The 27,341-nt window shown below is 46.9% G+C and overlaps 1 protein-coding gene across 7 annotated transcripts in view; it reads left to right on the top strand.

Moving 5' to 3' along the window:
* The first annotated feature begins 1,314 nt into the window (after positions 1-1,314).
* Positions 1,315-27,341, top strand: part of SLC6A13 (solute carrier family 6 member 13) — a 38,172-nt gene continuing 12,145 nt past the window's right edge. For 3 of the 7 annotated variants that reach the window (XM_027594645.2, XM_027594643.2, XM_027594647.1), the window contains exons 1-7: positions 4,060-4,189; positions 4,308-4,514; positions 16,665-16,799; positions 20,131-20,271; positions 24,554-24,638; positions 25,320-25,452; positions 26,383-26,517. In XM_027594645.2, the coding sequence (XP_027450446.1) occupies positions 4,171-4,189; positions 4,308-4,514; positions 16,665-16,799; positions 20,131-20,271; positions 24,554-24,638; positions 25,320-25,452; positions 26,383-26,517 (855 nt within the window). In that variant the 5' untranslated portion in view covers positions 4,060-4,170. Of the gene's footprint in view, positions 1,402-3,242; positions 3,335-4,059; positions 4,190-4,307; positions 4,515-16,664; positions 16,800-20,117; positions 20,272-24,553; positions 24,639-25,319; positions 25,453-26,382; positions 26,518-27,341 lie in introns of those variants that run through there. The other 4 variants (XM_035721957.1, XM_027594644.2, XM_027594646.2 and 1 more) reach the window with 4 other exon arrangements.

Raw genomic sequence — 27,341 nt, 5'->3', positions numbered from 1 at the left:
ACAAAGTGGAAAGCGATGGAGGCGGTACTGCACCCTGCAGCATCTGGCCTGGGCGCCCAGGGCACGTCCGGGCCCAGCGTGCACCCCAGCTCATGGCCTGGGGGCTCTGCCCCCCTGCTCTGCTCCTGCCCCCACACGAAGTACCAAGTGTCCGAGACTGGCCAGTGGCCGCCTCCTCTTCCCACCCAGCTCTTCTGCTTAGGATGAGTTTAGGGCTTTGCTTTATTTTAAAGCTTGGCACTTTTTTCCCTTTATTGGTTTTAAAAATTATTTTAAAAAAATCAAAACTAGCACATTGTTTAACAATCCAAAAATCCCTGAAGCTTCAAAAGCAGAAGTGACAAATGTCCCTTACCTCATGTTTCATTTCTGGGCCCCAACCCTACCCTCCAGATAGGACTAGTATTAATTGTTTAGTGAATACGTTTTCAGACTTTTCTGTATGTATATAAATGTGTGTGCACCAGGCGCCTGGGTGGCTCAGTCGGTTAAGGGTCTGCCTTGGACTCAGGTCACGATCCCGGGGTCCCGGGATGGAGCCCCCTGTCAGGCTCCCTGTTCAACAGGGGGTTGCTTCACACTCTGCTCCTCCCCCCGGGCTCATGCTCTCTCTCTCAAATAAATGAATAAAATCTTTAAAAAATGTGTGTGTGTGTGTGTGTTGAGGAAGTTTTTCTGACTTCTCAGATTTCTGTGATCTACGTATCTTTATTCTTTTTTTCTGGCAAGTTTTCTTTTACTGAATTTTATGCATATAGTTTTGCCAGTAAAACAAAAAGTAAAAAATAATAAATAAATAATATGGTACAACCTGCTAAAATAATGATTGATATTTTTTCATTCTATTAATGTATTTTTTTTATTGAGGTATAGTTGATTATAGTTGATATGACATTAATTTCAGGTGCCCATATGTATCTTTATTCTTCATCACGGTCCACAGCAAATCATAAACTGCATAAGGATAAGAGAAAAGTACATTCAGTCTACGGGGCACCCGACCAAAGGAACACCTATTTCTGATGGGAGTATAGGAGTGCTGGAGCTGCAGAAGGGGTGGAAGGAGGGATCCCTCCAGGGAGCCCCGGAGGTTGCCAGAGGGAAAAAGCGGTGAGCTCTGGGGAAGACAGCTTGCTGTCCGGCCGGCCTCACAAAAGGCTGGCCTGACCTGCCCGGGTGTGCTCACACTCCCTGGGCTGTGAAATCACTCGCGTGTGAGTGGTCTGGTGCTCAGGGGAGGGAGGGGTGGGGAGGCGGGAGGCGGAATGTGGGCCGGGCCAAGTTTAGGATTACAAGTGCGGCTGGGGGTCAGAGCCACACTTTAAATAGCCAGCACCTTCCCCTTTCCCCTTAGATAGTTCTTCTCCCCCTGACCGGACCTCTGGCAGCAACTGCACTAAGGTTGGTGACATTTTCTCCTCTCTCGCTCTTTCTTGTTTCTGGGTCTCAGACTACAGGTTGGTAAGATCATAGGACTTACAACCAAAGGATTTTTTGATCCTTCTCGAAAATATGTCCTGCCATTTATGTGTGCATGTGCAAAGACTAGAAGCTATGTTCTGGGCTTTCTGAAGCTCCAGTGGCCGTGGACTTGAGGGACCATGTGCCTCAGAGGACGAGAACCCTAGACTGAGAGGAAAGAAAGCCTTTCTTCTCTGTGAGATGAGACAATGAACAACTCTTTGGCAAGACTGAAAGCAAATACAAATTTGAGCGCCTGTTATTCTACTAAGTGCTTTACTTTATATGTATCAATTCGCTTAGTCCTTCTCACCTTCACAGATGAGTGAACGGAGGCTCAGCATAGTTAATTCACTTCCCCTGAGTCAGCGAGTGGTGCAGCGCAGAGCTAAGATCTGTGCCTGGCTTGTCTGGTTGTACACCTTCTCATGGCACCGTGCCACCTCTGAGAAGCAGTACCCTAATGAGGCCAGGGACCCAGGAGGACTGCTGTTTCTTTTAGGGTCTGGGAGGATGAAGGAGTGGAGGGAGATGACGTTCCACCATAAGAAGGCACCCATCGGATGGTAAAGGGAGGCTCTGAACCAGCACAAGACGTTAGACAAGCTTCTCGAAAGGACTGAGGAAACTTCTTGGGACCAGCTGGATGGGTTTCTCCTTCTTAGCTCACGATCTTTGGAGCCTATTCCCTAATTTATCAAATAAGCAAAGATGCCTACTGTTTCTTGACTTTCTCCCTGACTTTTTGAATCCCTGGGGTAGCCCCGCTGGGGAGGCGGAACCATAGGGGGGTCTGGGCAGATGAAGCTCCCACTGAGAAAGTTCTGTTAACATGAATTTTTCTTGAGGTGTATGAAAAAGTCCATCTGCCTACTTCTCCAGAAAAGGGACCATTGTATAAAATCAGGAGGGAGTCATCAGAAGATGCTATGGAGACATGCTGGTAATGTAATGTAATGGAAAGAGCAGGGACAGAGTGGATTTAAGTCCCACCTAGGCCGTTGCCTCGCTGTGGGGTAGCAAACATGTTACTTTACCTCTCTGAGCTGCAGCTTCCTTATTTACAAAGCAGAACTAATACTGCTTACGTATCAGGGTGGTTGTGTGGATTAAAGGAAACAAATATATGTAAAGCGCTTAGTAGTAGTTGCTCACTAAATGTGAGCCATATCCAATCTTATCTTCAATCCCAGTAAGAGTCTAGAATAGGGCAGTGAAGCATTTGGAACAGTGGTTCTTTATTTATACCATAACAGATTCCCATGTGTGTCATCACCAAAAAAGAAAAAAGAACCCATAGTTCATCTTTCTTTTATGTTGACTTTAGAGAGACATGGAAGATCAGCCCATCTTCATCAGAATTCCAGGGCCCACTCAGCCTCTCTCATTCCTTTGGGAGGATTTTTAAATTTTATTTATTTTTAAAATGATGTTGCCATTTTTTTTAAAAGATTTTATTTATTTACTTGAGACAGAGAGCATAAGAGGAGGTAGGGTCAGAGGGAGAAGCAGGCTTCCCACTGAGCAGGGAGCCTGATGTGGGACTCGATCCTGGGACTCTGGGATCATGACTTGAGCCGAAGGCAGTCGCTTAACTGACTGAGCCACCAGGCACCTGGGAGGGTTTTTTAAAAAACTTGTTTTTATTTTAATATTGTAAAATAAATCATGTTCTTTGGTGAAAATGTAGAAAATAGAAATAAGGAAAATATTCCTATAATCCAACCACGGAGAGAGAACCATTTTGGTGGCTATCCTAATCTACAAGTGCGGCTGGGGGTCAGAGCCACACTTTAAATAGCCAGCACCTTCCCCTTTCCCCTTAGATAGTTCTTCTCCCCCTGACCGGACCTCTGGCAGCAACTGCACTAAGGTTGGTGACATTTTCTCCTCTCTCGCTCTTTCTTGTTTCTGGGTCTCAGACTACAGGTTGGTAAGATCATAGGACTTACAACCAAAGGATTTTTTGATCCTTCTCGAAAATATGTCCTGCCATTTATGTGTGCATGTGCAAAGACTAGATGCTATATTCTGGGCTTTCTGAAGCTCCAGTGGCCGTGGACTTGAGGGACCATGTGCTTCAGAGGACGAGAACCCTAGACTGAGAGGAAAGAAAGGCTTAATTGTATACACTTTATAAAATATTTTCCAAGCATAATCATATCATAAATGCTCTTTTATAACTTTTTGCTTCACATATTGTGAACACTTTCATTTCATTACACTTTCTTCTGCAACACAATTTTTGATCATTGTATAATAGTCCAGTGTATGTATGTGCCATAATTTATTAACCTATCTACCATTTGGGGACATTTATGTACTTTCTAATTTTTTGCTGTTGTAAACAATGGGCATCTTCGATGCCAAATCCATACCCACAGTCACAGTTATTTCGCTAGACTAAATTCCTGCAAGGGAAGTTGGTGGCCTTGAGGATCCTTTCAACTGTCCCCAGCATACAGAAATACAGACACTGAAGGGCATGCTAAATACAGACAAAGTGAGTCGTAGGCTGGCAGGGAGAACTTAGACAACTCAGCGGCCATGTCAATTCTTCCATATACACAAGCCCCAACCCAAGAGGACCTGCCGAGTGGAAGCCATGCCTGTACCTCAGTATCCATGCTTTTTTCCTGAACAGGAAAGGAATATACATTCTCAGCAGCTGTTACTCAGCCTTTACCAATAAGGGCTGCTAAGGAGAACATGGGTCTTCAGGCAAGGGGTAGGGATCTACTTTTTCTTCTAGTGCACTCATTCCCTTGGAAATCTGCTGGTGAAGGAAGGGGAAGGCTTTCCTCCAGGATTCCCAGCAGCAACAGAGCACTCTGCTTGTTTTCCAGGTGGGATGGATAGCAGGGTCTCGAGCACAACCAGTAATGGAGAGACAAAGCCAGCATACCCAGTCATGGAAAAGGCGAAGGAAGATGGCACCCTGGAACGGGGACACTGGAACAACAAGATGGAGTTTGTGCTGTCAGTGGCCGGGGAGATCATTGGCCTCGGCAACGTCTGGAGGTTTCCCTATCTCTGCTACAAAAATGGGGGAGGTGAGAGCCACTGCGCCACCCCACCCATCCCTGGAAGGAGGCTATCTCCAACTCCTGCACTTACTGCCCCTCTGGGGAGTCCCATGGGTGCATAGAAATGCTGGAGTTGGAAAGACCCTTACAAGTCAGGAAGGACACTGAAGGAGACTGAGACCTAGACAGGTTACGTGACTTTCCCCGGGGGTTTTCTCTACTGGTATGGCATCCTAGGAATATGAACGTAGGTTTGGAACCAGATGGATCAGAGTTCGGACTCTGGCTCTGCTGCTTAATCTCTGTGTAATCTTGAACAAGTCATGTAAGCCCCTCGGAGCCTCAACTGCTCTTCCTGTAAATTAAGATAGTAGTGCCTGCCTTTCAAGTTGTTGTAACGATTAGAGGTAATGTGTGTCAAGTGCTTAATAAATGGCAGCTACGGTGAAGACGATGTTGATACTGAGCTGTCCTGCGGTCATGAGACCCCTCAGTCTGTGTCTTCCCCTATGCTGCTGGCGTCATGACATTCCCCAAGGCAGTCATTACCCAACCCCTCCCTGTGTCATAACCTTTGATACCAGTGTCTCTCCCTTAAAAATTCCCCACTGAAAGTTTGTGGTAGGTGGTATTAACTCCAACTGTTTCCTCGGTCTTTTTTGGCTTCTCATTCCCCCCACCCCATTGCAGCCCGCTGAGGTAGCTCTACTCCCCACCGGCAGTGGTGGTTATTTTCCGACCAGTAACTCACTCCCAGGGCATCCCAGACCTCTGTGGATTTCTCAGGTCCTGAAGCGTCCCGGGTGAGCCGTAGGTTAGGAAGATCGCCTTGTGGATGGGTAAAGCTTCCAGGCGTTGGAGCGCCCCAGATCTGGTTTGGAAATGAGGCTGCAGTCTGGGCTGGGGGAAAGGGAAATGCCGAGGTAGGTCACGTGGGGAAATGCTGAGGGCAGTGGTTGTTTTGTGGGCCACAGGGACTGGACAGTACCCTCATGTAAACACTTACCCTTTTCCAGGGAAGCAGGAGCCTCCAAATGCATGGAGCTCCTCCTCCCCGTGGTTTTGGACAGTGAAGGTGGGAGGGCTGGGTTGGGGGGTACAGAGGCGCTCTGAAACTCTGGAGCCCTATTCTCAGGATTGTGGCAGTTGGAGGACTGGCCTTGGAGTTGGAAGTTAACTTGTATGTTTCCAGAGGGGAGGGGATGGGCTGATGTATCCTTTCTTCCCAGGGATCTCTGGCCAGCAGCCTGAAATCACAGGACTTTTCCCTGTGCTCTGTGAGGGAAGGAAGGAGGTCATCCCACTTCGAACCTAGCTTTGGACACTCCACATGCCTGCCTTCAGTGAACTGGGTGGAGGGACGAGGCTGCTCCAGGGCGGAGGAGGAGTCTGGGGGCTAAGTGGGGCTTTGGGACTCTGTACCTGGAGCCTAGTAACCAGCTTAGCTCCTCACATGGCAGGAAGATTAGGAGGTGAGCAGCTTTCCCCAAGCCTCTCTGGAATTGGGTAAAGGTTGGCCTGGGAATTAGCAGGAGTGGCACGAAGAGGAGGGAGGGAGTGATTTCCAGTGATTTCTGGCGCAAAACCACTGTGCTGAAGAAGGGGAAGCAAAGGGAGCTGTGCCCAGGAGCAGTGGGGGGTGTGGGCTCCACCCGTTGAGGGGGTTTTGTCTGGCAGTGTTTGGATCTGAGCTCTGCCTCAGGGCTCTGCGGTAAGTTTGTGCAGGCCCAGGAAGCGTATCAGGGCCCCTTGGTTCTTGCCATGGGCTTGTGATGGAAGGGGGTGGGTGTGACTGACGGCTTGTGGCTGCTTCCTCCCTGGATAGAGCCTGCCTCCCTGCATGCTGATTCTGATCAAGAGTGGAGACATTTTCAGGGGTCCTGGATCCAGTCAAACTCTGTTTAATCCGTAACACTGCCACCCACAGTCTCTTCCCTTGGTCAAGAGCAGGGCCTTAGGACTCCTCTTTTCCTTGATGGACAACAGCAGCTGGAGGGAAGTGTTCTGAGGGGCTTTGGAGCTAGAGGCTGATGCCCAGGTTTGCTCTGAAGGGCAGGAGTCATCCAGGGTCACTGGGCGTATTAATGGCAAGCGTCCTTTGCCAAGGTAAGGGGGACTCACCGAGGGTATGTGCAGTCATTAGAGGGACCTGGACAGGCCTGGTTTTGGGTGTTCCCAGCAGTTTAACCTTTCTGTCATCACTCAACTCCCCTCACCCTCCTGGGAAAGCAAGCTCCTACACAGAATGGGCCCCAACACTTCCTCTTCTCACCTCCTTGTCTGGCAAGGAACAGACTGATGCCTCTTTCTGATTGGACCCTTTGCCACCTGTATGGGGCAGGAAGGTGAGGAGAATGGAGATCACTTACATTGATTTGACCCTTTTTCCTCCTGGTGTAGTGATTTTGTTTAAACCCATGGTTCTCCAACTGGGATTTGGACTCCCAGGGGATCAGAATGTTTTGAGCAAGTTCTGGAGAGGATGCTGGGGTACTCTGGGGTGTACCGTGCTCAGGTAATGGACCTTATCAGCCTGCTTCTGGGCCCTTTCTTCAACTTCCCAGCCTTGAACAGCCACTTTTGTGATTGGGGGAAGAGCGGGAGGATAAGCTAGGCACTTTATTATTATCCGTATTTGTTCGGTGGTGAGGTCACGGATGAAAAAGTCCCCCAAACATAATTTTAGTTCCAAACGTAAAATACAAATGATGTCTTCTTTGGTTCCTTTCAGCTTTAACATTTGGTAGATCCCAGTTAGAAGTGAGTTCCCAAGCAGAGAAAGGGCTGAGACAAGAATATGATAGAAAAGCAGGTGAACAGTGAAACACTATAGTCGAAAACCAGAGAAGCTGAGAAAGTGATATAAAGCCCATCTCAAATCAAAAGCAACCAGTAGGCTTTTCAGGGAGATGGATGAGAGCGATGCCTGCCTCAATCATCTCTGCGGTGAGCACCTTCCCTGCTGTCTAAAACCTGTGGCCAGCCCACCCCCAGTGGCTTTCTGGAGTCTCCAATCTCAGCCAGTTGCCCCCGCACACAGCCCACCAAGCCCCGACCCCGACCGTGTCATTCAAAAGCAATTACTGGCTACATTCCATTTGCCCAGAATGCTTCTAAGTTGTTGGGATCCATGTATGAACAGAACAGAACAATTCCCTGTCCTTGTGGGGCTTACGTTCTAGAAGAGGGAGACAGACAATACACAATAAACATACTAAATAGGAAAATTGTATAGTATAGCAGAAGTTAAGGAGCACTATGGAAAAAGACCAAGGAGAGCTGGGGAAAGAAGATCAGGAGTGTGTGTGCGCAGGGTGGGGGACACTGAGAACATTTGAGCCAGGGTTGGCCAGGAGTGAGAGAGTTGGTTGTGTGGATATTGAGGGTAAAAGTGCTCCAAGATTTAAGAGTCATAAAGCAAGAGGCTGGCTGGCTTGTTTGAGGAGTTGTGAGGAGCGGAGCAAATAGAAGCTGGGGTCAGAGAAGTAAATAGGATGGGGGTGGCAGATCATGGAGGTCCTTGTCAGTTATTGTGAGACTTTGGCTCTGGCTCTAGTGACATGGGAGAAAGGGCGGGGTTTTGAGCAGGAGTGGCATGATCTTACATTTTACTTTTTTTTTTTTAAGATTTTATTTATTTGAGAGAGAGAGAGCACCAGAGAGAGCAGAGAGCACAAGCAGGGTGTGGGGTGAAGAGAGAGGCAGAGGGAGCGGGAGAAGCAGGCTCCCCGTGGAGCAAGGAACCCGATGAGGGACTCGATCCCAGGACCAGACGCTTAACCTGAGCTGCCCAGGCGCCCCTGTGCTCTTACATTTTAAAATAATCTCTTTGGCTGCTGTTGAGAACTGGGTGTACAGGAGTCAGGGCAGAAGCGGACCAGTTAGGAGGCTGAAAATGTTAGAGTCATCCTCGGTTCCTCCCCCTCCCCCAAACTGTTGGATCTACCTAAATACCCAGGTTCTGGGGGCTTCCGAACATGAGCCTTCAGCTGGGCTCTCTGCACTCTGGCTGCCAACAGACTGAGCTCCTCAACACCCAGAATCGCCTGGGACTGGAGACGCCCCCCATGATGTACGCAGAATCTGCCACTTCTTGTCACCTCCATTGCTCCTGCCTGGTCTCAGCGGTCCAAGGGCTGCAGCCTGAGCCCCTTGGAGGAAGGACGTGCCCTCCGCTGCGATGTGGAAGGCCCCGAGAGGAGCAGGTGTTAAGAAGAACACAAGGAGTTGCATTGTGGGAGCGCGGACTTGAGATATCTCTGAGCTGTCCAAGGGGAGCTGTCCACTAGGCAGTAAAACACAGGAGTCTGGAGTCTGGGAGGAAGATGCGGAGATATAAACCTGAGGGTGATTAGCACTTTCATGGTGAGAAGAGAGAACAAGGAGTGGGGGAAGAGGAAGGACCAGCAGGGGACAGAGAAAGAGAAACCAGTGCAGAAGGCCAACAACCAGGACACTGAAGTGTTTGGGAGGCAAGGAGAGTGATGAGGTCAGGGAGGCCGGAGGGACAACGGCATCAGACGCTGCAGGTAGAAAGTTATGGAGGAGAATGGAGTGTTGACTTTGGTGGCATGGGGGCTGTTGGTGACCTTGTAGGAGCAGTCACAGCGGGAGGCCGGGGCAATGACTGCTTGCGGTGGGTTCGAGGTAATGGGGGCAGAGAGGAATTAGAAATAGGAAGTATGGGTTATTTGGGCAAAGCTCGGGAGTGGGCAGAGTGCACCTCTGCTGTGTGTTCTCCCTCCTGGCTAGGAAGAAGCCAATGTGAGGGCTGCGTAGTCAGGACCGTGTGCCCCGTGCGTCCAGCGGTGGTGGGGATGGGTCTCCGCCTGGCCAAGTGGCCGAAGACGCTGCACATTTGTGCTATTTCTCAAGCTCTCCACCCTCAGCTCGCTGGAGGGAAATGCAAACATGACCTTCCACTGGGGCCTGTCCCCTAAAGCTCTAGCCATGGGGATGAGACGTCTCTGGATAACCCAAAAGGCTTGATGTTGGGGGAAGGTGGTAGGAGAGGGTTTTAGTAATAGGATTCAACTCTGCCAGGAGGGAATATAAATTACTTGTCCACCAGTCTCAGCCCAGACAAAAACAGATCATCTGCCAACCATTTTATACTTAGTTTCTTTTTTTTAAAAAAAGATTTTATTGACTTATTATTTTTTAAGATTTTATTTTTAAGTAGTCTCTGCACCCACTGTGGGGCTTGAACTCATGACCCCGAGATCAAGAGTCACACGCTCCTCTGAATGAGCCAGCCAGGTGCCTCTATACTTAATTTCTAAGTCCAGGTTGCTGAAAACCAGGGGCAGAGGTCACTTGTGCAAGGAATCGTTGGTTTTGCTAGTCATAGAACACCAGCTGGAAGTCATCTTGTGTGAAGACAGATGCTTCCTTTTTCCTTGTGCCTCCTTCCTTCTGATCTTCAGTCTCCAGACACTCAGATCCTAATGGGGCTTCAGCTGGGGTCTCTCCAGCTCCCTGGACCCGGGCTGCTGGCAGTTCCTCCACACCCGGGATGCCTGGAGACCCCACGTGAGGCAACAACAGAATGTCCCACAGCTGGATCTCTAGGAATAAGGGATCTTAGAGCAGCAGGCTGTGGGGGGAGGGCAGCCCTAGGCCACAGGGAGAGAGGCCACAGGGACACTAATGCAAAGAGGATTAAAACGTACCTGGCCTGGGGGAGACTGATCACCTTGATGCTGCTTGTTAGTATAAAGAACAAAGGGAAATGAGGAGCACTTTTTTCTCCATATAGGAATAATGACTGTGTGTGATAATTTGTTACCATTGTTAGTTAATGACTCAACCCCCAGTAGTGGTCAGACTAGTGTTGATTCTGGCACGTAACAGCTCATGTATGGTCACCGCTGGGTTGCTCATGTGGAACCTCATCAGTTTCGGCTTTAAAATATTAGCTGTAACATTACAGAGGACACCACAGAATGGGTTCCTTTTGAGAAGGGTGGCCTGCAGAATTTCTAGGTTGGGCCTGTGGACTTTCCCATCCCATGGGGAAACATGCCAGGACATTTCAGAATTTGGGGAAGGAGACTAACCTGCTGGAATGGGGGAGCAGGTAACTGACGTCCATCCTCCATCTCTAGGACTAGCTCCATCTTTTAATCGTGGTGACCGGGGCTTGGGTGGGGAAAGAGGCAGGGTGCCCCATGGGACCCCCACGTCTGCACCTGGGTCCCTCTGGAGCCCATCACTCTTCTGACCCCTTCCCCTTGTAGAGCCAGTGGCTCAGCTTATGGAGTGTGGACCTTGCCCCTTGTGGCCAGCTGCCCACGTGCTCCAAGAGGCAGAGGATGAGGGAAGCAGAGCTGACCATGGAACCCACTGCCGTTAAACATTGGCTCGGTTTATTGGGAAAGAGCGGGTAGCATAAAGATGGGGAGGAGGGGCTCGAGCTGGGCTGAAAATTCTCTTTCTCTCTCTCTCTGTTCTCTTTTTCTGCCATGTTTTCAACTCTGAGCAGTAACCGTTCATATCAGCTACTGAGTTCTCTCTTCCTGAATTTTCCCTTCCTGCTCAATAAGTCTTGGATTGATTTATGGACTTATTAGGCTGAGCTGTTTATGATATTTATTTCTTTTTTTTTAAAGATTTTATTTATTTATTTGACAGAGAGTGACACAGCGAGAGAGGGAACACAAGCAGGGGGAGTGGCAGAGGGAGAAGCAGGCTTCCCGCCGAGCAGGGAGCGCTATGCGGGGCTCGATCCCAGGACCCCGGGATCATGACCTGAGCTGAAGGCAGACGCCCAACGACTGAGCCACCCAGGCGCCCCTGATCTTTATTTCTTTGCCCTTGTGGTAATCGGGTGCTTTCCTCAATGTGACTTATGGTTGTGTAGACTACAAGCCAGAGATCTGGAAGGTGAAGAACTGCAGAATGCTATTCCTATTAACTTTCATTTTAAACAGTTTTATGAAGATATAACTGATTTACGACAAAATGTACATATTTAAAGTGTACAGTTTGATAAGTTTTGACGTGTGTACACCCATGAAACCATTGCCGCGATCAAGATAATGAACATATTCATGACTCCCCCAAGTTTCCTCCTGTCCCTTTCTCCTACCTTTTACCTTTGCCACCCTGTCCCAGTGCAGCCACAGACCTGTTTTTTTGAATATGTCTTTCCAGTTTTATTGAGATATTATTGACCTAACATATGCTAAGTTGAAGGCGTACAACATGAGGATTTGATACACGTGTCTATTGTGAAATGATTACTACAATAAGGTTATTGGACGCTTCCATTCCCTCACATAATTAGCTTTTCTTGGAGATAACACTTAAGATCTATTCTCTTGGGCGCCTGGGTGGCTCAGTTGGTTAAGCGACTGCCTTCGGCTCAGGTCATGATTCTGGAGTCCTGGGATCGAGTCCCGCATCGGGCTCCCTGCTCAGCAGGGAGTCTGCTTCTCCCTCTGACCCTCTTCCCTCTCGTGCTCTCTATCTCTCATTCTCTCTCTCTCGCAAATAAATAAATAAAATCTTTAAAAAAAAAAAGATCTATTCTCTTACCCACTTTCCAGTCTATAATACGGTATTGTTCACTATAGGCACCATGCTGTGTACTTTAGATTGCCAGACCTTATTCATTTTATAGCTTCAAGTTTATCTCCTCATTTCCCCCATCCCTGAGCCTCTGGCAATCACCATTGTACCCTTTAATTCCACAAATTTGGCTTTTTTAAAAAAATTTTTTTAAGTTTTTTGTTTGTTTGTTTTAGTAATCTCCTCACCCAGCGTGGGGCTTGAACTCACAACTCTGAGATCATGACTCACATGCTCTTCCGACTGAGCCAGCCAGGCACCCCCAAATTTGGCTTTTTGAGGTCTGCATATAAAGGAGAACATATAAGGTTTGCTGAGATATTGAGCTCATGGTGGACAAGGCCTCTGGTGCTCTGGGCTATGGTTACTGGTCTGGGGCTGGGACATGAGCAAAGGGACCCTGGATGACAAAAATCTGGGCCGTCAGGTTCAGAAGGGACCTGACATCACTACTCTACTCCTCACTTTGCTAATGAGAAACATAAAGGAGAAAGGACACTTGCTTAGGGCCCCCAGGAAGTTAGAGGCCAAAGCCAGAGGAGAACCAAGGTCTCCTGCCATCCAGGCCAGCAGGTGGGGAATGCTGCAGCCCTTGAACATACTATGTTTCTTATTCTCTCTCTGAAAATGTAATGTCCTCAAGGGCCGTCCATGTTATCTCAAAAGGCAGGATTTCCTTCTTTTCATGTCTTGATATTTAAAGTGCATTTCTTTTAAGCAACACATAGCTGAGTCTTGCTAGTTTTTGTTTTGAAGCCACTCTCACAATCTCTGCCTTTTATTTGGGATAATTAGACTATTTACATTTAAAGCAATTATCTAGTTAAGTTTAAATCACTTATCTTACGATTTGTTTTCTCCTTGTCCTATCAGTTTTTTGTTCCCCTTTTCCTATCTTTCTGCTTTCTTTTGAATTAATTGGATATTTTTTATTATTTCATTGTTGGCTTTTTTCCTTTGACGGCTTATTAGCCACAAGTCTTTGTTACATTAGTTGAATGATTGTTTTATTTTATTTTTTTAAAGATTTTACTTATTATTTACTTATTTGTCAGAGAGAGAGTCGGCGCGCACACGAGCGAGCTCAAAGAGGGGGAGGGGCAGACACAGAGGGAGAAGCAGGCTCCCTTGCTGAGCCAGGAGCCTGATGTGGGACTCGATCCCAGGACCCTGGGATCAGGACTGGAGCCGAAGGCAGACACTTAACCAACTAAGCCACCCACGTGTCCCTGAATGATTGTTTTAGGTTTTGTAGCATGCATCTTTAATTTATCACAGTTCACCTTCATGATATTATATCACTTTACGTATAAGATAAATGTATTATTGTAAGGACAATAATACATTTCCATCTCTTCCCTCTTGACTTCTGTGCTCTTATTGTTACACATTTTACTTTTCATATGTTATAAACTCCACCTCATATTGTGTAACCAGTCAGTTATCTTTCAAAGAGATATGGGTGATAAGAAAAAATTCTTAGATGTTTACCTATGTATGTAGTTACCATTTCTAACATTCTTTGTTCCTTTGTGTAGAATCATATTTCTCTCTGGCATCATCATTCCCCTCTGCCTGAAGGTCTTTCTTTAACCTTTATTATAGTGCAGATCTTCTAGTGATGGATTCTTTCAGGTTTTGCTTGTCTTAAGAAGCATTACTTCACTTTAATTTTTGAACAGTATTTTTATTGGGAGTCTAGCTAATAGTTTCTTTTTTCCTTCAGTACTTTAACTAATGTGCTCTTTTACTGATGTCTTCTCATTTGCATTGTTTCCAATGAGAAATTTGATGTCATCCTATCTTTGTTCCTCTGTAGGTATGTGTCTTTTTTTCTCTGATTAATTTTATTTTCATTTTTTTAAAGATTTTATTTATTTATTTGTCAGAGAGAAAGAGCACAAGCAGGGGGAGTGGCAGGCAGAGGGAGAAGCATTCCCCACTGAGCAAGGACCCTGGGATCATGACCTGAGCTGAAGGCAGATGCTTAACTGACTGAGCCACCCAGGTGTCCCTCTCTGGTTGCTTTTAAGATTTCCTCTTAAAAACTCTTAATCACTGATTTAAATAATTTGATTATGATGTGCCTTGTTATAGTGTTTTTTATGTTTCTTATCTTGGGGCTCATAGAGCTTCTTGGATATGTGGATTTATAGTTTTCATCAAATTTGGAAAAATTTCACCCATTATTGTTTCAAATTTTTTTCTGACTCGCCCCCATCTTTTATCTCCTCCAGGGACTCCACTTGCTAGTATATTAGACTTTTTGAAATTGTCCCATAGCTCACTGATACCTTTTCTTTTTAAACCTCTTTTCTCTATTTTGGATAGTTTCTACTCTGTGGTTCAAGTTCACTAATCTTTTCTTCTGCTGTTAATCTGCCACTAATCCCATTCAATGTATTTTTCATCTCACACATTGTGGTTTTCATCTCTAATTTTTTTTGAAGATTTTATTTATTTATTTGACAGAGAAAGACACAGTGAGAGAGGGAACACAAGCAGGGGAAGTGGGCGAGGAAGAAGCAGGCTTCCCATGGAACAGGGAGCCTGATGCGATGCCGGGTTCGATCCCAGGACCTGGGATCGTGACCCGAGCTGAAGCAGACGCCCAACGACTGAGCCACCCTGGCGCCCCTCTAATTTTTTTTTTTTTAAGTAGGCTCCACGCCCAGTGTGGGGCTTCAACTCACAACCCTGAGATTGAGAGTCGCATGCTCTACCAGCTGAGCCAGCCAGGTGCCCCTGTGGTTTTCATCTCTAGACATTTGACTTGGGTGTTTTCAGTATCTTTCACGTCTCTGTCTAACATTTTGAATATATAGAACACAATTATAATAATCACTTTAGTGTCCATATCTGCTTATTCTAACAGTGTAAGCTATGGGTTGGGTTCAGTCAATTGATTTACCTACTCATTATGAGTAATATTTTTCTGCTTCTTTGTTTTCCTGGTAATTTGAAAAAAAGATTTTATTTATTTATGTATTTATTTGAGAGAGTGAGAGAGAGAGAGTAGGGGGAGGAGGAGAGGGAGAGGGACAAGCAGACTCTGTGCTGAGTGTGGAGTCCAACATGGGGCTCAATCCCATGACCCTGAGATCATGACCTGAGCCAAAATCAAGAGTTAGATGTTCAACTGACTGAGCCACCAGGTGCCCCTTTCCTGGTAATTTTTTTTTTTTTAAGATTTTATTTATTTATTTGAGAGAGAGAGAATGAGAGGCAGAGAGCACGAGAGGGAAGAGGGTCAGAGGGAGAAGCAGACTCCCTGCTGAGCAGGGAGCCCGATGCGGGACTCGATCCCGGGACTCCAGGATCATGACCTGAGCCGAAGGCAGTCGCTTAACCAACTGAGCCACCCAGGCGCCCTTTCCTGGTAATTTTTGATTGGACATCAGACCTGGTGATTTTTGCTTTATTGATTGCTGAGTATTTTTATATTTCTATAAATATTCTTGAGCTTTGTTTGGAACCAGTGAAGTTATTTGATACTTTTGGGTTTTGCTTCTAAGATTTCTTTTTTTTTTAAAGATTTTTTAAAATTTATTTATTTGACAGAGAGAGACAGCAAGAGAGGGAACCCAAGCAGGGGGAGTGGCAGGCAGAGGGAAAAGCAGGCTTCCCGCTGAGCAGGGTGCCCGATGTGGGGCTCGAACCCAGGACCCTGGGATCATGACCTGAGCCGAAGGCAGACGCTTAACGACTGAGCCACCCAGGTGCCCCTTGCTTCTAAGATTTCTTAGAACCAGAGTTGTGCTGAATCTAGGGCTAATTGTTCCTTATTTCTGAGGAAATGCCTTCTCTTTCCAATGCCCTGTGAATTCTGGGACTATCCAGTCTGACTGGCGGGAGCAAGCACTTATCCCAGCCCTGTGTGAGCGCCATTATTCTCCATCTTTTTGAACGGTTCTTTCCCTTACCTTAGGTCGTGTCCTCATACATATGTGCTTATTTTTTATTGGACCAGCACTCAGTTGAAAGCTAGAAGTGGACTCCCTGCAGATATTCGTACCTCCCTCTGTGTGCTGTTTTCTTTTCTCTGGTACTCTGTGAACTCCTTTGTCTACCTTAGCAACAGATAGAGGTCCACAGTGGATAAAATACCAGCATTTCTGGCAACAGTACGCTTGTCTCAGCAGAAAGCTGAGCAGAAAGGATTGTGAAAACTGAAGCAGAAAGGATTACTAAAGGGAAATCTGATTTTAGTTTGCTGAAAGTCTCTAGCATTAAAAACAGTCATTTCCTTGAAAAGAATTATAGTCTGTGGGCTATGTTAATGTTCCCGGATGTCTGTTATTCAATGAGCTCCTTGCTGTTGCCAAGTTATGTGTAATTGAGGTAATAATTGATGTTTGATGGGGAGCAAACTTTCGTAGGTATAGATTGAAACTTTCAGAGTGAAAGAAAGGGCTGGTTAGGTAACTTGGTGACTCTTGATCTCTGCTATGGTTCCAGACATCTGCAGAGAAGTCCCCCACAGTTTTACATGACCTGCACCGCTGGGGATTCTGACTGGCAGGGTGGAGTGGTAATGGGAGGAGATGAATGTGGACCACGAGGAGGCTAGTGCCAGGTAACGGAAACCCTGTTTCCCACCCACAGGTGCCTTTTTCATCCCCTACCTCATCTTCCTCTTTACCTGCGGCATTCCTGTCTTCCTCTTGGAGACAGCGCTGGGCCAGTACACCAGCCAGGGAGGCGTCACAGCCTGGAGGAAGATTTGCCCCATCTTTGAGGGTGAGTAGCCTCGTGCCTGCTTCCAGGATAGATGCATACATGTTAACCTTATTTGGGATGACTGGGTGGTTTAGTAGCAGTGCTGATTGACATAGGACTCTGTGTCTTCATGTTAAGCCCTCCACTTGTGGGCCCAGTGCTGCACTAATCACCCGATCTATCAGAGAATGGAGAAGTTAGGGCTGAGGATGGGAAAAAGCTTTAGATTCAATAAGTAGAGTGCAAAGCTATTTTAGCTCTGTATTTTACGAATGTATAACAATGACTTTGTAGTTTTCAAAACATTTAATTAATTGCAAGACATTTAAAAAGAGAATTTTAAATGACAAGAAATATCAGTAATAATTCTGTCTTGACACAATAGCTATTTAAATTTTAGGATGTTTTATTTCAATATTTCTCTCTCTATAGGATTTTCTTTAAGTTTCTCTTTTAAAATAATTATATATTCATAGAAAATTGTAAAACTAGTAGAGGGGTCACATGTACACTTCACCCAGTTTTCCCCAATGGTAGCATCTTACTTAACTATAAAAAAAATCGTAACCTGGAAATTGATATTGGTACTATCCACAGATCTTATTCAGATTTCTCCAGTTTTCCATGCACTTATTTGTGTGTGTGTGTGTGTATAATTCTGTTATTTTATTTTTTTTTTACAAGAGAACAAATCTACACCTTTATTTACTTTTCATTAAATTTAAATCCTTGAGGGGTACAGCATCACACAGATTCTGCGGCCAATGGCTTTAGCAGGAAGGTTGCTTCGGAATTTGGCACGAACCATGCCACTGTTTCCATGAGCACGAGTTACTTTTCCCCAGATTACTCTGGTTCTGTTTGGTTTGCCACCAGGAGTCACTGTGTTGTTCTTTGCTTTGTACACATAAGCACGTCTCTTGCTTAGATAGAATTCCGTTTCATCTCGAGCATAAACACCTTTGATTTTAAGAAGAGCTGTGTGCTCCCTCTGGTTTCGGAGACCCCGCTTATAGCCAGCAAAAATGGCCTCGGACCACAGCCTCCCAGAAATTATTTGGCGTTATAGGAGTCCTGTTCCCAGCAGGCCTCCACAGGCTCCAAGATGGCGGGGAAGAAAAGATAATTCTGTTATTTTATCATGTGAAGATATATATAACCATCACCACAATCAGTGTACGGACTGCCCCACTATCACAAAGGTCTCGGTCACGCTACTCCTTTACAGTCACACCTGCCCCTCCCTGCTCCATCCCTAGCCCCTGGCAACCACTAATTTGTTCACTATCTCTATAATTCTGTCATTTTGAGAATGTCATATAAATGGAATTGTATAGTCTGCAACCTTTCGAGATTAACTTTTTTAGTCAGCACAATGCCCTTGAGATCCATCCAGGCTCTTGTATAAAGAGTTCATTCTTCTTTATTGCTGAGTAGTAGTCCATGGTATGGACATCCCACAGTTCATTTAACTATCACCGGCTGAAAAACATTTGTGTTGTTTCCAGTTTTGGGGATTCATTTCATTCATTTTTTTTTCTCTGTATAGAGCTTACATATATATTAATCTGGGATATGCACAGTTTATGTCCCCACTTTCCAGTTAGTGTTATTTTCCATTTTCTTTCTTTCTTTCTTTTTCTTTCTTTCTTTCTTTTTCTTTCTTTCTTTCTTTCTTTCTTTCTTTCTTTCTTTCTTTCTTTCTTTCTTTCTTTCTTTCTTTCTCTCTCTTTCTTTCTTTTCTTTCTTTCTCCTTTCTTCTTTCTTCTTTCTCTCTCTCTCCCATTCTTTCTTTTTTTTAGAGACAGAGGGTGGGGAGGGGCAGAGGGAGGGGAGAGAGAGAATCTTAAGCAAGCTCCATGCCCAGTGTAGATCCTGACAACTCGGGGCTCCATCTCATGACCCTGAGATCATGACCTGAACCGAAATCAAGAGTCGGGATGCTTAACCGACTGAGCTACCCAAGCACCCTTATTTTCCATTTTCTACACAACAATAATTTAACGATTGCGTAAACTTCAATTGAATGCATATATCACAATTTATTTAACAGTTCTCTGTTTTGGGCTTTTTGCTTATTTTCTTCTTTTTTTTAAAGATTTTATTTATTTATTTATTTGAGAGGGAGAGAGAATGAGAGATAGAGAGCATGAGAGGGAAGAGGGTCAGAGGGTGAAGCAGACTCCCCGCTGAGCGGGGAGCCCGATGTGGGACTCGATCCCGGGCAGGATCATGACCTGAGCCGAAGGCAGTCGCTTAACCAACTGAGCCACCCAGGCGCCCTCGCTTATTTTCAATTACTTATAAAATTGTTATATTCTGCTTTCATGTGTAATTGTTGAGATAGCTTTGCCCTTCTTTTTTGGGAATTATTTCTTTGGGATAAATTTCCAGGTTTAGGATCGCTGGATCAAATGGACAGTCAAGTTGATGTCTCTTGATCTGGCTTATTAAGTTGTCCTATGCAAGTATTATACTGACTTGCCATGTCATTATATTTGAGTAAGCATCTTTCCCCCATATCTTTCACAACTCTGGGTATTTGGGGTTCCCAACTTGTCTGCACAATGGAGTCGCCTGGGGACCTTCAAAATATCCTGAGGCCTGTGCCCAACCCCCAGAGATTGTGACTTAACTGGTCTCAGGTCTGGTCTGGGCTTTGAAATTTTAAATATTCCCAGGTAATTCTAATATGTGGACAAATTTAGAAACACTGAGTTACATCATTTGTAAAAAATTTCACTATGGCTGTCTATGCAGAATGGTACCTCACCATTGTTTCCTTTTGCACACCTACAATTATTAAGGAGGATCTAGTTGTATTTTCTCCTATGTGAATTGTCTATCCCTGCTCTCTCTCTCTCTCTTTTTTTTTTTTTTTCAAGTAGGCTCTATGCCCAATGTGGGGCTTGAGCTCACAACCCTGAGATCAAGAGTTGCATGCTCTATGGACTGAGCCAGCCAGGCGCCCCTGTTCCTGCTCTTAACATGTATTTTTGAAATATAAAAATTCCAGAGAACATTAACTATTGGAATCTTAATTCCAGAGAACAGTAACTATTGGAATCTTTGAGTTAGTCTTATACATTTAAAAAATAACTTTAATTCGGTGAATTTTCAGAACTGATAAAGATGGAAAGACACAGGAAGCCAGGGTAGAGTGCAATTGGAAGGCAGGGAGAAAAGCCCCTTCTCACCTGCCAGGGAAGGAGATGAGAGAGCCGAGAACCTGGGCCCAGCACTGTCTTAGGGCTCTGACAGTGGAGAACAAACCCCCTCCTAAACTGGGATGGGTGGCGTATGAGAACTCTGTCCACTGTCCCTAGCCCAATTCTGCAGTTTTCCCTTGCAGGCATCGGCTATGCCTCCCAGATGATTGTCGTCCTCCTGAACATCTACTACATCATTGTCCTGGCCTGGGCCCTCTTCTACCTCTTTAGCAGCTTCACCGTCGACCTACCCTGGGGAAGCTGCCACCATGAGTGGAATACAGGTAAGGTCATCCCTGGAGAGTCCATTTCCCCCGGCTGCTCTGCCACATTAACCAGGACTGGGATTAGCCGCATACCCGGGCACCCCATCCCCAACCTTAACTTGGGACATACTAGAAACCCACCAAGTAGGTCACAGACAACTTGTATCAAAGATCAATGTGAGAATTCACCAGCATCACAGACGAGATGTCACAGACTTAAAAAAAACCTGTCAAATGTACTCAAAGTAAAAAAAATTAATGTATTCAGTTCATAGATTGTGAATTCACATATTTTGCAAACAGACCTGCTTTCTTTTTATGTAGGTTAGCCATTTATTTATTTCAGTTTGAAGTCTGATCGCGTTGGTGTATGTATGTATTGTTTGTCCATGATCTTTGTTCCTCATGTCTTTTTTTTTAAATAAACTATTTTTTTATTATGTTATGTTAATCACCATACATTACATCCTTAGTTTTTGATGTAGTGTTCCATGATTAATTATTTGTATATAACACCCAGTGCTCCATTCAGTACGTGCCCTCTTTAATACCCATCACCAGGCTAACCCATCCCCCCACCTCCCTCCCCTCTAGAACCCTCAGTTTGTTTTTCAGAGTCCATCGTCTCTCATGGTTCGTCTCCCCCTCCGATTTCCCCCCCTTCATTCTTCCCCTCCTGCTATCTTCTTCTTCTTCTTTTTTTTAACATATAATGTATTATTTGTTTCAGAGGTACAGATCTGTGATTCAACCGTCTTGCACAATTCACAGCAGTCACCATAGCACATACCCTCCCCAATGTCTATCACCCAGCCACCGCATCCCTCCCACCCCCCACCTCTCCAGCAACCCTCAGTTTGTTTCCTGAGATTCAGAATTCCTCATATCAGTGAGGTCATATGATACATGTCTTACTCTGACTTATTTCGCTCAGCATAACACCCTCCAGTTCCATCCATGTCGTTGCAAATGGCAAGATCTCATTCCTTTTGATGGCTGCATACTATTCCATTGTGTGTATATACCACATCTTCTTTATCCATTCATCTGTCGATGGACATCTTGGCTCTTTCCACAGTTTGGCTATTGTGGACATTGCTCCTATAAACATCGGGGTACACATACCCCTTCAAATCACTACATTTGTATCTTTGGGGTAAATACCCAGTAATGCAATTGCTGGGTCATAGGGTAGCTCTGTTTTCAACTGTTTGAGGAACCTCCATACTGTTTTCCAGAGTGGCTGCACCAGCTTGCATTCCCACCAACAGTGTAGGAGGGTTCCCCTTTCTCCACATCCCCGCCAACATCTGTCATTTCCTGACTTGTTGATTTTAGCCATTCTGACTCGTGTGTTCTGCACATCTTCTTTCTGATTCTGTCTTGGGTCTTTCTATCTCACAGTCCATCTTGATTTAACTGGGGAATAAGCTGTTTTGTGTGTCTTCATTACAATTTTTAAGAACACTTGATTTCTCCTGTGCTTATAAGACTGCGTGTGACTCTTAGAAGACGACAGGAGCCACCCGTGGACATAGGACTACCCAGTCGATTTGACTGAAAGTAACAAAAATTGAAAATCCCTAGGGTAGTGCTATCCAAGAGAACTTTCTGCAGTGAGGAAAACGTTGTCCGTACTCTCCAACTTGGTAGCTGCCAGTTACCCGTGGTTGTGGAGTGCTTGAAATGTGCCCAGTGTGTGTGACGACCTGAGTTTTTAAGTTTTTGTTTAATTTTAAGTAGCTTAAATGTAAGTAGCCACATGGGGCTGGAGGCTACTCCATGGACGGCACAGGTGAGGAGCTGTCCAGTTTGGACCCAGTGCCACCTCTTGTGCTCACTGCCCAAATCTCCCTCAGTGTCCGTCAGTGAGGCCCGACCTGTGCCAGGATTCCTTTTGTTTTGTTTTGTTGTGTGTAGGTGAGGTAGTCAGTTCTGACCTGGAGTTTGAGTCCTTTGCTTGCCAAGGAGGCATATTTTGCAATGTTTAGCAAGGCCCCTCTGGCCCTCAGACCCTTGATCCCTTTGCAGGCATTCTGTTACTGATCCCTGCCACCTTCATTCCACCAGTTTGCAAGTGAAGACTCCAATCTTGGAGGCTCCTCCCCCCACACCCCAAAATTCCTTAGGTTCTTCTTAAATGTACCTGGTAGTGCCTGCCCTGAGCCCTGACTCACTGTGGCACTTACCTTACTTTCTGGCTGTTGGTCAGCAAGATCTTGAGGACCGAAAGGCGTCTTTATCTTGTGTCTCCTTTGTGCCCTAGTACAGTGCTGGCGACATCATAAGCACTCAAAAAAATGTTTTGTTGGATGAGTCCAGTCTTAAAAATCAGTTTTATTCCAGTATTTTCTTTATTATGTCTTTTTTTCTTTCTTTCTTCCCTCCTCCCTTCTTTCCTCCCTCTCTCCATCCCTCATTCATTCTATCATTCTATTTACACTGAAATCACCCTTGACAAGCAGCTTGTCAGATGCTGATTTGATCCAGATCTCAGGGGAGTTCCTTTTGTAGAAATGTTGCAAATTTTTGGTGGCCTAGGGTTTTTGCTTCAGGGCATTGTTAGGCCTACAACCCTTGGAGTTGACTGGGGGATCTCTGAGACAATCTTGAGGCAAATTCTATACCTGAGTCTTTTGCTTCTTGACATATTTGACATTTCTCCTAGTGAGTCTGGTTTTACTCAGAGCCTAGCATCTTTTGTAGTAGAGGACATCCCATCCTGTCAAGATGAAACAACACTGTTCTGGGTGAGCCGAAGCTTCAAGGAGAGAGAGAGGGTTTAGTGGAAAGAATGCTTGATGGGCATTCATTCAACAGATGTTTGTTGAGCTCGTACCCTGTGCCAGACTCTGTTCTAAGCACTGGGGTTATGATAAGGCACACAAAGATCCCTGCCCTCATGTGGTTTTTGTTCCAGTGGCGAGACACAGACCATAAACAAAATAAATGTATAATATGTATTATCTGAGAAGAAGTGTTAGGGAGAAACATAAAACAGGGAGGAGCAATTGGGAGTGTTAGGGGTGGGAGTTGTCATTTTCAACAGAGTCATCCAGGAAGGCCTTACTGAGATGACACAGGAGGCATGCTCTGCAGGAGGGGGTGGGGAGTCAGCTGCTAGGTGCTAGGTAGGAGGAGCACCCAGTGCAAAGGCCATGACGGGGCCTTGTGCCTATAGCATCAGGGAACAGCTGGCGTGTGGCTGGAGCAGGTGAGTGGGGGAGCCCCGGGGGATGAGGTCAGAGTTGACGGTGGTAGATTGACGAGGGGAGGCGATTATAGGGGTTATGGCTTCTTTTTCTGCGTGGGGTGAGAAGCTCATTGGAGAGTTTTAAACTGAGACGTGACATAGAGTAACTTAAATTTTAACAAAATCATTCTGGCTGCTGTGTGGAGATTGCACGAGGGAGGCAGGAGTAGAAACTGGAGGCCAGTGAAGGAGCCATGAAATGGTGGGCACCTGCACCAGGGTGCCGGTAGTGGCCATAATGAGAAATGTCTGATTGTAGATCGTTTTGAAGGTAGGACATACAATTTGCTGAGCTGGATTCTAGCCCTCAATTAGTCATTTATGAACTGTGACAGCCCATTTCTAAGAAGATTCCCTTTCTTCATGTGTACAATGGGGAAAACACTATTTGGCTTAATATTTTCTAGGATTATTATACTAACACAACGTAAAAAAGAATGCGAGCCCCTGTTGTGAAACGTCAAAGTCATTTACAGATAATTAAGAGCCACTACTTACCGGGCACCTTCCCCTCAGGTTTTCATTTAGTTCCCTGTCAATCTCACAACTGGATGTCACTATGTACATTCTAGAATCGAGGGAAGTGAAGTCAGAGAGCCACAAGCAAATAACCAGAGGGTCAGGATTCGAGCCAGAACTTTCTGACCTTGTATCTGAGCTCTTGGCCACTCGGCTACGTGTCTTCCCTAGAAAGCATTTTTATTATCCCTCAGAGACTGTGCCTTCATACAAGGCAGTGACCTAGAAATATTTGCAAACTTTGGAGCAGACAGCACGTAGGGCATCCTTCCCGATGCCATCTGATCATGCTTTAGTAAGAGTATGTACCCATACATTTAGAAGCCCACACGTAAAATCATGTGGGGGAAAGTGAGATAAGCTTGTTGAAGTTATTTTGCATTCGAGGATGTTTGTGTGGACAACTTCAGCCCGGTTCCTTCCAGATCCCTTACTTCCCATTGCCCTATAATTTCACACCCCTCTCTCTGGCCATGTCAAATAGTGAATGATCTTTCTCTTGCTTCTTTCCCTGGGACCCATGGGTAGAATACTGTGTGGAGTTCCAGAGGACCAATGGCTCCCTGAATGTGACCTCTGAGAATGCCACCTCTCCTGTCATCGAGTTCTGGGAGTAAGTGAGGCCCTCTCCCCATCCCAGTGTGGGCAGTGGGTTTGAAAGGAGGCCGCGGGGATGGGCTCATGTGGTGCTGACCCTCAGTGGACAGCAAGAGAAGAATTTCTGTTTCCTTCTTTGGTGGCCCTGTCACTTAAGTGGCTTTTTTTTTTTTTTTCTTGTTGGGCTTGTATCTGTGGTTAATGCAGAACTGGTTTCAAAGATGAGAATTTTGCAACTCTCCTCGGGCCGCACCTGCCTTCCCTCCCCCGTCCCCACCCCCATGTTCGATGGCGCTCATGCTTTTGTGTGGACACTCCTACCTCCCCTCCCCCTGCAGCTGCGTGTGTGCTGCCTCCGAGCCCCCCTCCCTTGTATCCATGTTCACCTAGGACATGATTCCTAATATCAACACATCCCGAATCCCTGGTTGAGAAGATAATGGGTTTGCACCTCCCTCTCTAGGTTAAATTGGTACTCAGCCTCCCAGAGCATACTTAGCTGGGAACAGTTTATATTTATCTCCCTTGCTATCTATCCCCATCTCTGGGCAAAGGAGAGCCTCATGGATCTGAGCAAAAAGAGCTGACGAGCCTTTGGACAAGAGCCTGGAGGCATGGCTCCGCTGCCTGAGGCATGTGGGCCACAAAACTGAGGCTGGGGCTGAAAGTGGAGCCTGGCTCAACCTTCTCTCCCCAGGAGGCGAGTCCTGAAGATCTCCAATGGCATCCATGACCTGGGGGCCCTGCGCTGGGAGCTGGCCTTGTGCCTCCTGCTCGCCTGGGTCATCTGCTACTTCTGCATCTGGAAGGGGGTCAAGTCCACGGGCAAGGTCCGTGTTGGAGAGCTCCTGGCCCCTCTCGTCCCAGGACTCCCTGCCCTCCCTTGGGGGCCTGGTCACCCAGGAGCGCCCTGAGCTGTAACCTGATCAGGGACGGGAGGGAATGAGCTCGTCAAGATTGTATGTGGCTCCCTCCCTTGATTCTGTGCCTCTCCTTGCTTCGCTCCTGTGCACTCTGGTATGTGGGGAAATGGAATGGAAAGGAGGGAGAGAGAAAGGCAGGAAGGACACTTCCAAGGAATGTGATCTTGCAGTATACCGCACGTGGGGGCACGTTGCAAATTGAACAGACGTCATGGCTCCCTGATTTATTCAACAGTGGAAAAAGAATCCTACTGAGACTATTTATCTCAAAATGATTCGCAACCACCCTGAGAACTTGGGGGGGACTCTGCCAGAGAGTGTATGAGGTGTTAGAGGGCATTCTGAGTCTTCTGGACTCTTGCCCTGGAGGCCTCTGACAAGGCTTCCTTCCTAATCTGGCTGCCTGGCTGTGCTAAGCTTGTAAGCTCTGTGAGGACAGGGATCATGTGTTGGAGAGCTTCTCATGCCTGACAGCCCTTTGCCATAATTCTAAGCACACTTGTTGGGAGCATGCCTGAGTTCATTTAGTCACTTAACAAATATTTACCGGGTATGTGTCAGGGGGAGGGTGGGTGTGCCTTAAGCTGGAGGGAGAGAGGGGTAGGGGTGGTTGTGGCTTAAGGCAGAGGGCAGGTGGAGCCCAAACAGCTGCAGGGGTGAGAGGGAGGGGGCAGAGAGAAACACTCTTGACCTCCTCTGTGTGCGTGTGGAAAGGGGAGCTCCTGCCTCCTGCCTCTGCTGCCTGGGGGCGGCGGGGGGGGGGGGGGAGGGGGCGGGGCTCGGGGCCCCTCCTTCCAAACTCACAGGTTCCTTGTCTTTCATCTGCCCTCTGGCCAGGTGGTGTACTTCACAGCCACATTCCCCTACCTCATGCTGGTGGTCCTGTTAATTCGAGGGGTGACGCTGCCCGGGGCAGCCCAAGGAATTCAGTTTTACCTGTACCCCAACCTCACGCGTCTGTGGGATCCCCAGGTAAGAAGCCACAGACAGGGGCCATCCCGTGGCTCTGGAGGCTTTTTCCCTGCTCCTGGCCCAAACCCTGCGGCATCCATGGTGGCGCGGGGGGTCTCCAGCACTGCGTCAGCAGCTGTCTGTGGTCCCCCGCTTGGTCCGCGGCTGCCAGGGAGCCCAGGCATGATGCTCAGGGGCTGCGGATCCGTCACCCACAGGCTGCGGCCCCGTCCCCACCACCATCTTCCCCGTCCCCCTGTCCCATTTTTCCTCTGGGTGATCTCACCTCGATATCTTACCCCTCCACCAGCCCCTCTGGTTCCGTCCCTCTGCTCACGTGGCCCAGCCCGAGGCCCCAGTTCCCCAGCCCCTCCCGGCGCCGGCTGGGCTGGTGTTGAGTTTCCTGTCAGTTGTCCAGAGGCCCTGGCCTCCTGGCCTCCTCCCTCCCCTCCAGCCCTTCCTTCACGTCCACTCGTCCACTCGGTCTGCTTCGGCCAGCTTCCTCGCGTCCTGGCACAGGGAGGGGGTGCTGCTTGCTCACTGGAGGGGTTTGGAGAGCAGGGCCTGAAATAAGAAGCCACCGCGGCTGATGGGTTTCTTATCTTCTCCTGTTTGGCAGCCGTTTTGAAAGCTGGCAAAGCCAGGAGGTGTCGAGGGCCGGAGGGGAGCGTGGGTAAGCTCCACCCCAGAGCCCCTAAAATGCGTTGCCCAGCTACGTGCCCCGCCTCTGCCTCCCTGGCACAGAGGTCGCCCTCCCTTTGGGGGCTGGAGGAGCTCTCCGAGTCTGCAAGGGGGCCCTGAGGAGACAGAGGGCGGGAGGCTCCCAGCACAGAAGAGACGCGAAC

This window comes from Zalophus californianus, chromosome 9 (assembly GCF_009762305.2).
Source record: "Zalophus californianus isolate mZalCal1 chromosome 9, mZalCal1.pri.v2, whole genome shotgun sequence".
NCBI classification, from domain to species: domain Eukaryota; kingdom Metazoa; phylum Chordata; class Mammalia; order Carnivora; family Otariidae; genus Zalophus; species Zalophus californianus.
This window is presented reverse-complemented; position numbering and strand designations above follow the sequence as displayed.